Source organism: Perognathus longimembris, chromosome 7 (assembly GCF_023159225.1).
Source record: "Perognathus longimembris pacificus isolate PPM17 chromosome 7, ASM2315922v1, whole genome shotgun sequence".
Lineage (NCBI taxonomy): Eukaryota > Metazoa > Chordata > Mammalia > Rodentia > Heteromyidae > Perognathus > Perognathus longimembris.
In genome coordinates this window covers 16,587,403-16,598,956 of record NC_063167.1, presented here as the reverse complement: position 1 = coordinate 16,598,956, position 11,554 = coordinate 16,587,403, and the positions used below count along the sequence as shown (strand labels likewise).

Below are 11,554 nucleotides of genomic sequence, written 5' to 3'. Positions count from 1 at the left end.
AGGCCAGGAGAACTGGATGGGTGGAGCAGGTGTAGAGAGTGGAAGGAGGTGCTCTTCAGATCAGTCTGTTTTCTCAGTGAAGGAGGAAACAGGTCATCAGCCAGGAGGAGCTGCAGGGGCCTGAGGAGACAGAAGGCACAGCCCTGTCCTCTAGGACCGTCACATGGCAGGGTGGCTAGTGCTGGGGTCCTCGCCCCTCCCCGAGGGCGGTGGGCCTGATGTTCAGGTGAGGTCAGCCGGCGCGACGATGTGGTTCCTTAGCTTCCGTCAGCTGCGTGGGATTAGGCAGGGTGTGGTTTTGCCAGATGGATGCAATTTAATAAGTGGGGAGCAAGGGGGCTGAGGGTGTAGACAAGAAGTAATTACAGCCATGGCCCTCGGACTCTAAGCTGGTTTCAGGGCAAAGTCAGGACAAGGGGGAGGCAAAAGCGGTGGGAGATCCAGCGGGGTGAATGTATTGGTGGATCAAGAACCCATAGGAGTCGAGGTTCTTCTAATGAGCAGAAAGAGGGAAGGCGATGTAGACATTGAAATGATGCGGGGTAGGGGTACAATTATCAGTAATGACATGGCCTATTACCTTGGGCATGAGCACATGAGGCAGGAGGCAGGCCAAGAATCATAGCAGGGGATGGGTGAGCCCCAGAGGGAGGGTCACTTGGGTGGACCCATGCTCCACAGTTGTCCTCGGGCAGGGTCCTGGCTGGGGCAGGGGCCTGGGGCTCAGCAGACCTGAGTGGAAAGTCTCTCCTCCCCACTGTGGGTGCCTCCAACACATTGCTTTGCTTCTCTGGCCTCGGTTTCCTCTTCCTGGAAAGCAAGGGACTGGCTCCTGTGTCATCAACTACATTCTACAAATTGAAGCAGTTTCCCAGGCACGGAGTGTGCTCAGTGATTCAAGGAAGGAGCCGAATGCCAGGTCCCAGAATGCTCTTCTCTGAGGCTGAGAAGGGCCAAGACTCTCCAGGCCTCCTTCTCCCGTCCCATCCCCTCAAATCACAGAAGGTATTCATGGAACAGCCTGCCAACCCTGCCCCCATCTCACCCCCATAGTACAGAATAGGAAACTGAGTCCTAGACAGGGAAAGTGATTGACCTACACCATTGAGACTTGACTATCATAGTAAACTTCAGTTGGCATCATAATGAAGGTGGGAAATGTATACATTGGGAAACTAGTTGGCCCCATTAGCCAACCTTCCCCTCCATTCACTGGACAGTTCAAAGCTGGTCTTCACCAAAATGAATAATCCTACTGGATACAGCTCTGCTCTCAGCTTCTACCTCCCCAGGGCCCTTCCATCCTTACTGGGCAAACAAGGAAGCAGTCAGCTTTGGGAAGGCTGATTCACAATACATGCATTTGCTAAAGGCTCTCTGAAGCCCCGACAGAAGACAGGGAAAAAAGAGCTTAAGATTTTCCTTGAACAACTTGATTCAAGTACATGGAATAGGCACAATTCTAGTAGTTTCCATGAAGCCCAGTCCCATCTACTCCACTGAGGTCAATCCCTCCTGCTTTCTCTACCCGTATCTCCCTCTGTAAATTGAGAAGATGGTGGACAATATGATTGGCAAAAGTCCTCCAAAACCAGGGACTGGTGGCTCACGCCTAGAATCCTAGCTACTCAGGAGGCTGACATCTGAGGATCACAGTTCAAATATAGCCCCCGCAGGAAAGTCCATGAGACTCTTATCTCCAACTAACCAACAAAAAAGCAGGAAGTAGAGTTGTGGCTCAAGTAGTAGAGCAAAAAAGCTAAGGGACTATGCCCAAGCCCAGAGTTCAAGCCTCAGTACCAGCACACACACACACACACACACACACACACACACACACACACACACACACACACAGTCTTCCAAGCTCTCTGCCTCTCTCTCTCTTATGTTATCTCCCATAACCCTATCTTATTTTCTTCTTAAATACGAATCTGAAATGTCTTATTCACATCACTATTGTCTTTCTACCTTAGAACATTCTAGAAGGACAAGAGCCTTGCCAATCCCATCTTAGGACCTATCCCAGCATCTACACAGTAGGTGCTTAGTGTACATGTTGACTAAAAACAATGAATTGAAGGATAGATGGATCTTGTAGAGTGTGCCAAACATGACCCTATCATCTACCACTTTGCAGTCAGAAGACTTGAATTTGAGCCCCATACCACCAATTAGTGGTTATATCTGTGACTTTGGTCATATCACTTGACCTCTCTCAATATTTACATATTGAGAGTGATGCTTAAACATCCTGAAGTGTGGTTTTAGCAATCAGAAGTCATGTATGTAAAATGATCTACTTCACAGTGGGTGATCAGTAAATGTCAGCTTCCTTTATTATTCCTCCTTCTCTTGGGGAAAGGAGAGCAGGATGACCAAGTGTCATGGTTGGACCTTAAGTTCTCTCACCTGTAGCCTCAGGGAACCTTGAGAGTCTAGGGTTTGAAGACTCTGGACTAGCCAAAGCAATTTCAATCTATTTCTTATCCATCAAAAGAAGGTAAAACATCAGAACAAGCAACAACACTGAGAGGGTGGGAGGGAGTTGTTGGAGGCCACACAGCCAAGCAGCAGGTGTCCTCTCAGAGGACCAGAGGAAGACCTCAGGCTTCCAGAATGAAGGGAGGGAATCCAGGCAGCATGGCTACCTGGGCTGGCCTCCAAAAAGAGGCCTATCTGCTCTGGTTAAAGTTATAAGCCCAGGTGTGTCAGAATCAGATGGAATATAGTTTGCTGTTTCTAGATCTAGATTTCTTCTTCACTGGTCATAGCTTGCCTTACCTGAGAACGAGAGAAGAATGGGCGAATTATATGTAATTTAACATATAATTAGGAGAAGGACATTTGAGAAACATATTGCAGGGATGGACCAAATAGACTAAATTTCTGAACTTTTGCCAAAATGTATGAATGTAAAATCAGAAGAAGGAAAAGGGGCCAGGGAGGGGGGGCACTGGTGGCTCACATCTAACATCCTAGCTATTTGGGAGGCTGAGATCTGAGGACCAAGGTTAAGGCTAGCTTGGGCCAGACAAAAGGAGATGCTCTTATCTCCATTTAACTACCAGAAATCTGGATATGGAAGTGTGGCTCAAGCAGTAGAGTGCTATAGCCTTGAACTAACTACAAAGCCAAGCAAAAAGCGTGAGTCCCTAGGTTCAAACCCCAGTACTGCCGCACATATACACACAAACATAAACAAAATAAATTTGAAAAAAGAGAACAATTTAAATGTAACTACACTAAATCTCCTCATCCTCTATGCTTGTAAAATGGGAGAGAAAAATGTGTTATCCATCCTCTAGCCCCATACAGTCCCTGTACCCTGGCACAGATACAATGTAATAAGAATACTCCACACACACGGATACACCTGTTTCTGGACCAGAACTGATACTATGCAAGTACTGGGTGATGTTAGAGGACTCACATTCCCTCTCTGAGTATAGCTCACCTCACCTAGACTAAACTAAACTAGCTCATGAACGTCAGTCGGGCTCTTGGTTTGCAGCCGCCAATCAAGAGAAAACAGTTACAAGACATCACAGATTCCGCAGTACCTTTTCTTACTTTGGGAAAATTGCCAGAAAGTGAGAAAGTGGCACAATCGCTTTGGGAGCCTGAAGACAGTGGATGACCAGAACCAGGATGGGTGATTTTTTTTTTTTTTCCAATTGTTTCCAGTACAAGAAAAAAAGAACCAAGATTTCTCAGAGGCCCAACCCCCGCTACAAACACCGCTGCCCACTTCCCTCTCTCCTGCCAGGGGCTGGGGAAGAGCGACGCAGCCCCTTTAAGTCCAGGTGGGCCCAGGCCAATCACAGTCAGTAGCTCTTTAAAGACCCAAGGAGGGAAGTCTGACTGAAAGGAGGGCGGGGTAGAGTTGTGCTTTCCAGCCAATCAAAATCCGCTTCGAAAAACAGTGACTCACGTGCAGAGCTCTGCTGACCAATGACAGGAGCGGCCAGAGTGGGGCGGGTCCGACCGCGAATGACAGCGGCGCCGACCAATGGGCAAGTCGCCCGCGGCCTATAAGAGTCCGCTGAGCGCGGCGTGCCTGGCTTTCAGGGTGGGTCAGTCGTCGCCGTCGGAGGTACGTGCCTTGGGTTTGCCTCGCCGTCGCGGCCGCCCCGTTCCTGCATCCCCGCCCTCAGCCTTGGCCCGGGGCCCAGCCGCTCTCCCTGCTCTCCTCCCCTAAACCACCCCCCGGGTTTCTGCCGTCGAGGCCCCGGGGCCAGGCGAACGATGCCGTCGGAGAGCGGAGCGGAGTGCTCGGACCAGGCGGCAGCGCAGGTGGGGACGGCTGCAGCCTCGGCGGTGGCCCCGGCGGCCCCGGCGGCCCCAGCGGGCGGCGGCCCCGACCCGGAGACCTCCTTGGCCTCCCTGGGACGGCACCTGAGCGGGCTGGGCTGGCCGCAGGTGCGGCGGCTGGACGCGCTGCTGAGCGAGCCCATTCCCATCCACGGGCGCGGCAACTTCCCCACGCTGAGCGTGCAGCCCCGGCAGATCGTGCAGGTGAGCCCGGGCGGCGGGGTCGGGGGAAACTGAGGCACCGGAACGGGGGCCGCGACGACTGCACGGCGTGCTAGTGCTACACGCCAGATCTCTTCCTCCTGCGCCTCATCAGCCTTCCCGGCTTGGCCCCTCCGGAGCGCTGTTACCCCCGAGAGCCACTCGGCCAGCCCGGGATGGGAGCGGGATGGGGAGTGGGGAAGGACTCGCTTACCTGCCGTCAGGGACAAAGGATACCAGGGAGCCTCTCAGTGGTAGCGCGTGCGTGTGCGTGCGTGTGTGTGTGTGTGCACACGCACATGCTTCGGTCTAAAATAGCTTTTCCTTCTCCACCCAGCATCCTTTAACTTCTCTCCAGACTCTTGGGACAGCCTTTCCTTGTGGACCCATAGCCCTTGGCTAGTCCCCCTGACTGGGTAGAAAAAGCCCAGAGATCCCAGCAGAGACTCCCTCCATCTCACTGGAGTTCTGGCAGATTAAAGTACACACAGGCTAAACCTGAGAACCCTCTCCAGAAAGCAATGTTAAGTGTTTTGTTTAGATGCTGTTCATCTCCAAGACTGGAAATGAAGGTCACCTAGGGTGTCAAACCCCAAGCCTCATCTCTCTTCTGAGGAACAGGAGAGATTTCTGGAAGCCCCCTTCCTTCTTCAGATTTCAACTTCTTCCATGACCCCCAAGTGCTCTTTCTATAGCCCAGATGCTGTTATTTATGTTCAGAAATACCAAAGGATGGTAATTATTGTGTGCATGTTAAGGCTAAGGAAGCTGAGGTCTCCGGAGAGGCAGGGAGATACCTAGGATTACCCAATGGGGTGGGGGTAGGGAATCAAACCCAGGGAATCTTTGGTCTTCTAGGAACCAGGAGGTTACAGGGTCAGTTTCCCCACTCTTTCCCTGGCTTCGAAGTCTCTCCTTAGAAGAAACCAGAAAAGCTGGTGACCAGGTCCTGTGTATTCCTGAGAGGGACATTGCATACACATTGGGTGAGGCAGGCCAGTCCCCTGCCTCCTGCTCTTAGCTTCCAAAGAAGGGGGAGGGAGAAGTAGCCCTGCTGAGGGGATTGCCTGGCCCTCCCTCCCTCCCCAGGAACTAGGAAAGGGCTGGTGGGGGTGGGGGAGTAAGATTCTCCGTGGCTGACTCACTCAGTAGGACTAGCCTAGGCATTCCTTCTTGCTTGCTGTCATCTACATGATTTGTAAACCAGCTGAGGCTTCTCTTGCTTTGCACTATTTTGTTCTTGCTTTGCTTTTTTTTTTGTTTGAGATGGACTCTTGGCTGTGGTTTAGGGGCTGGATTGAGCGCATTAGTTCAAGTGATCAGCCCTCTAAGTAGATGTGTGGGTATGGCCATCATGTTGTCTTTTCCTACCCCATGTAGGGTCTCCAGCACGGTGGTTCTCCCTTCTGTGGGGACAAGTATGATCCAAACTGCCCTTATTGGTGGCTGACCTGTGTCAAGCCCTGTGCAGGATACTAGGGATACACATATGACTAGGAGTCAGCTCATTACCTTCAGGTGCTTCCAGCCAGGTGGGGAGACCTAAGTCAGGAGTTAACTTCACTATGTGGTAGTAGTATAATGTTCCCTTACACACGGGTCAGAAACAGGGCGCCATCGATGGAGGAGGGCAGAGCGTAGAGCGTTCTGAGCTGGACTGAGCACTTAAGACATCTGGTTTCTGGGCCTCAACTGTTGTTGCCCCTGTCTGTCCTATGGGAATGGATCAGACCACTCATCAATACCCTTTCTGGTTCCAGAATTCAAAAGAAACAGGTGTGTCTTCACCTGGCCTATAAGCCACTTCCAGAAGGAAGAAAGTCTGTCTCCTTGGCAGGAATTTGCAGCTATCAGCTTCAAAAGTGGTTAGGATATTTGGGGAGGGAAGGAGGAAGGGTGGGAGGAGCTGGTTAATGCTTTTACCAGTGCTGATTTGCCTCAAAAATTGCAACCGTTTTGCCTCTGTTCTTTATAAGGCTTTGCCTACAGTAGCAATCCAAGCACCTAGAAATACAGCCCATGCATATACCCGGGCTAAAAGGATCTGTCTGGTAGAGTCCCATGCACGCAACTCCAGGAACCTGGTTCTAGGTAAGCTCAGCCACTTATTAGCTGTGTGCCCTTGGACAAGTCCTTTGACCTTTCTGGGCCAAGAGAATTGAACCAGGCTATCTGATCACTCTAGCTATAGCCAGAGAGCTTGTCATAGGCATATCTCTGTTGCCATTTTGCAAGCCTTCCTGTAATCTCAGCAGCAGACCAGAGCAGAGGGGCTCTAGGGAGCCCTTGGCACACACAGGAGAAAGGAGGGTACAGCCACTGCCCCCTCCCCACCCCAGTGGCTGATTCAGAAGCCTCCAAGCTGCCCTGCCATGTTTGGGTGTGTCGGTATCTGGGGACTGCCTGTCAGACTGGCTGGAGTCACACCTGGGAAAGAGACAATAGCCGCTGGCTCGCTGACACAGCTGGCCCCATGTCCCTGACGCAGGGGATTTAACAAGGGTACTGCTTCCTACTCACCGGGCCAGGTGCCATGCCCTGGGGTGGGCACCAGCTCAGGAGGAGGCCCTGGCACCGAGTAATGCCCAGTCAGCTCTGCTGGGACTCAGGGAGGGGGCTGTGTGCTTTGCAAGTCTAGCAGGGTCCTTGAGCCAAGGTCTTTGGGCTACTTTCCTTATTAGCTACATGTGCACAATTGCCAGGGTGAACACTAACAAGTCCCCCAAGCTGGACTGCAGCCCCCAGCCCCCACTTTCTTTGCTCTTGTGTTCTTGCTCTGGGCCTTACTGACTTCAGGGTCACTCTCACTTTGAAATTCTGAAAGGGAAGGAGGATTAGGACACGAATTTCCAGTCTGCTCCTTTTGAACCCCAGAACCAAACGTCATAGAGGCAAGGCTAGGCTGGGGTGTAGCTTTGTAGTCCAGAACATTCTCAACATGTGAGGCGGCCTGGGTTCCTTCCCCAGAACCACAGAAAACAAAGGGGGCAGGCTACCTCTTTCTTTTCTGTTTTGTTTTTGAAGGACACTTAAGATGGCACCTCTATGCCATCTTTAAGCAGGTGACTTTAATTGGCAAGCCTCAGCTATGCCGTCTCGAACAAGAAGATGAACCCAGAACCTTATGTGTGCTGAACACACCCTGTACCCTGAGCTACACACCGCCCCACAGATTCTGGTGTGGTGCTGTGCTTGGCATTCACTCCCGACCTAACCCAACCTCCCGGACACCTCTCCTTCTCCATTCAAATGTAACTGATGGCTCTTGGCTTCCCCTCCACCCCATTTCCATGGCAACTCCTCCCTCCCGGAAATCTTCCTGGAGGGAGCAGCCCGCCTCAGATTGCCCCACTGCGCTTGCCTCCTCAGCACTTCAGTGCATTCTTTGCAGTAATTCCCTGGGAGGCAGAACAACCCAGCCCGGAGCTGGGCGCTGACTTGGCAGCCAGGCGGGGTTGCAGAGTCACCCAGGGTAGGAATGCTGCCTGGTCACTTTCAGGACTGGAGGTTGCTGAGAATGTCCGTGTCTGGACACCCCGGCTTCACTCCGCTCCACACAGTACTGTGGTCCAGGGAGATACTCAGAGCTGAAGGAAAGCTTGCTCATTTACCTGTGCTGGTCTGATGCCACTTGCCTGGGGTTCTCCATCTCTTCCCACTTGGCAGACTTCCTGAATTCTATGCCCTTCCTTTCTCCTGAAAGCGTTCAAGGTCTGGCTTTAACTCCAGCCTGGACATTTCTGAATGACTTTTCCTTTGAGCTTGTAGTTGTGCTGATCACTATGAGCCTCAGTTTTCCTCATCTTCACAACACATCCTCATAAAGCTGAAATAAGATTCATATGTCATAGTCAAAAGAACATGCATGGACTTGAGACTCAAACCAAGCTGTGTTCTTGGCCTCAGCCTGGCTACTCTGACCTTGCTCAGGTTTCTTAACTCTGTGCCTCACTCAGGTCTCCTGTCTGTCCGTTGGAATAGTAATAGTCCAACAAGTTTGTTGTGACGGTAAATGCATCAATTCCTGTAACTGCTAACTTTGTTGTTAAATTTTTACCTGTATTACCTACACCTGTGGGCAGCTAACACCTTGCCCAGCACAATGCTAAGCATTTTTGCTTGCCATTAAGACCTAGGGTGTCTCTTTTCCAGCTATATGGCTGAGCAGTTACCACTCCCTCTGTGTTTCTATTCCCTCATCTATGAAGTGTAAGAAATAGCATTCACCTCTTCCAGTTATTGTGAGGGTTAAAGAAGTTTAGATTTCAATGTATAAAATGTTTTGATGACAGCCTCGTGCTCAGTAAATCCTGTGCTGTACTGTGAGTCATTCCTTCATATAGACCATTCCCCAGACTGGCAAATTGAAGTGTAGTAAGTTAAATGATTTATCGGAGGCATAAGAGCAGCTGGGCACCAGTGGCTCAGGCCTGTCATCCTAGCTACTCAGGAGGCTGAGATCTGAGGGTCGTGATTCAAAGCCAGCCCAGGCAGGAAAATCTGTGAGACCCGTTCCTTCAATTAATCACCAAAAAGCCAGAAGGGGAGCTGTGGCTCAAGTAGTAGAGCACCAATTCATGAAAAAGCTCAGGGACAGTGCCAAGGCCAGGGCCAAGGCCAAGTCCTAGTTCCCACCAAAAAAGTATGGAGACAGGTAAATGGTCACCAGGGGTTGATGTTACTGTGACAGTTTTCTGGAAGTCCTGGTACAGACATGAGAGGACCAGGCTCCTGACACCCCTCTCCCCACAGGTGGTCCGGAAAAGCTTGGAGGAGCAGGGACTGTGCGTGCACAGCGTGCGGTTGCACGGCTCCGCTGCCAGCCATGTACTGCATCCCGAGAGCGGCCTGGGCTACAAGGACCTGGACCTGGTGTTCCGGGTGGACCTGCGCAGCGAGGCGTCCTTCCAGCTGACCAAGGCCGTGGTGCTGGCCTGCCTGCTGGACTTCCTGCCGGCCGGGGTGAGCAGGGCCAAGATCACGCCACTGACACTCAAGGAGGCGTACGTGCAGAAGCTGGTGAAAGTGTGCACCGACACGGACCGCTGGAGCCTCATCTCCCTGTCCAACAAGAGTGGCAAGAATGTGGAGCTCAAGTTTGTGGACTCAGTGAGACGCCAGTTCGAGTTCAGCGTGGACTCCTTCCAGATCATCCTGGACTCCCTGCTGCTCTTTGGCCAGTGCTCGTCCACACCCATGTCTGAGGCCTTCCACCCCACTGTGATCGGTGAGAGCCTATACGGGGACTTCGCCGAGGCCCTAGAACACCTGCAGCACCGGGTCATCGCCACGCGCAGCCCAGAGGAGATCCGGGGTGGGGGCCTGCTCAAATACTGCCACCTCCTGGTGCGGGGCTTCCGGCCACGGCCCAGCACCGACACGCGTGCCTTGCAGCGGTACATGTGCTCCCGCTTCTTCATCGACTTTCCCGACCTGGTGGAACAGCAGCGCACCCTGGAGCGCTACCTGGAGGCCCACTTTGGTGGGGCAGACATGGCTCGCCGCTACGCCTGCCTGGTGACGCTGCACCAGGTGGTCAACGAGAGCACCGTGTGCCTCATGAGCCACGAGCGGCGCCAGACGCTGGACCTCATTGCCGCCCTGGCCCTCCAGGCGCTGGCGGAGCAGGGCCCCGCTGCCACGGCTGCCCTGGCCTGGCGCCCTCCGGGCCCTGATGGGGTTGTACCAGCCACTGTCAATTACTATGTGACCCCCATGCAGCCTCTGCTGGCGGGAGCCCACTCCTATCCCACCTGGCTGCCTTGCAACTGACTGGACTCTGGCTGGAAGGGACAGGTGGCTCATGGGGTGGGGTGGGGACACCGGGAGCGCGTGGCGGTTATGACCAAAGATGGGCTCCCTGGGCCAGCTCGCCCAGCACTGATGCAAGGTTGGGCCTTCAACTGAACAGAACAAACCTCCCCGAGTTAGGCCCCCTGTGGGCTGAAAACCCAGCTGGAGCTCCTGGTAGGGGGAGCCCTTTGGCCACTGCACACTGTGTTTTGTGGGGTTTTTTGTTGTTGTTGTTGTTTTAAAGACCATCATGATTGTGGAGTCCAGGGAGCTACTTGTCCTGAGAGTCAGGTGCTTCCAGGAGACAAAGCAGATTTGAGTGGTGACGGCCCCAGTGCCCAGCATCTTGGGGTTAATTGCTATGGCCTAGAAAGGGTCCTATGGATTAGGGCCAGCCTACACACACTGGCTAAGGGCAGCACATGACAGGAACTACTCACTTCCGCTCAGGCTGGGCCACTAACAAATTTCCCTCCACCCAGTGGCCCAACTGAGCTAATCACTGAGAAAAGGGAAACTGAGGCAGGTCCTTAGATGTGGGGAGAAATAGACTGAGCCCAGTCTCCCAAAACCTGCACCCCAAGCTATGAAGTAGCCTTCCCTTTGGAGGGGTCAAGACAGGTAAAGGATAAGTGCTAAGTACCACAGTGGGATGCAGCCCGCACCCCTCCAGTGTAACACCCCCTCCCCTGTGTTGTGAGGAACCCTGCTTGCTATCCAGGAGCAGGGTGCTGAGCCCAAATGTGCCACAACTGAGTTGAGCAGTCCCTGCCCTGCTAGCTTGGTTATCGACTGTCACATGGGGAGGGAGCCACACCCCCACCTCCTTTTCCATTCCTCTGGATTTGTTGCTATTTTGCACTCTTAACCACCCACCAATAAAGATTGTCTACACTGCGCCTGGTGGCATGCTTTCTCAAGTACAAGCTCGAGGCAGCTGCAGCCTCCCAGCCGGAGCCTGGCAAGCTTTGTAGGAGCTGGCAGTAGGGGTGGGACCTGAGGTCTGGGGCCTCTCCTTCCCGCACTCCTGACCCAGTCTGACTACTAGACCAAGATCTACATGTTGCCTCAGCAAGTCCAGAATTCTTGTTAAAGAGGAAAGGTGGCGGGCACCAATGACTCACGCTTGTAATCCTAGCTACTCAGGAGGCTGAGAGCTGAGGATCATGGTTTGAAGCCAGCCTGGGCAGGAAAGTCCATGAGACTTTTATCTCCAATTAGTCATAAAAGCCAGCAGTGGAGCTGT

At 52.7% G+C, this 11,554-nt stretch overlaps 1 protein-coding gene across 1 annotated transcript; it reads left to right on the top strand.

Moving 5' to 3' along the window:
* The first annotated feature begins 4,082 nt into the window (after positions 1-4,082).
* On the top strand, positions 4,083-11,205 carry Tent5b (terminal nucleotidyltransferase 5B). The gene is made up of 2 exons (XM_048350608.1): positions 4,083-4,518; positions 9,268-11,205. The coding sequence occupies exons 1-2, from the start codon at positions 4,249-4,251 to the stop codon at positions 10,285-10,287; spliced, it is 1,290 nt and encodes a 429-aa protein (XP_048206565.1). The 5' UTR covers positions 4,083-4,248; the 3' UTR covers positions 10,288-11,205.
* The last annotated feature ends 349 nt before the right edge of the window (positions 11,206-11,554 follow it).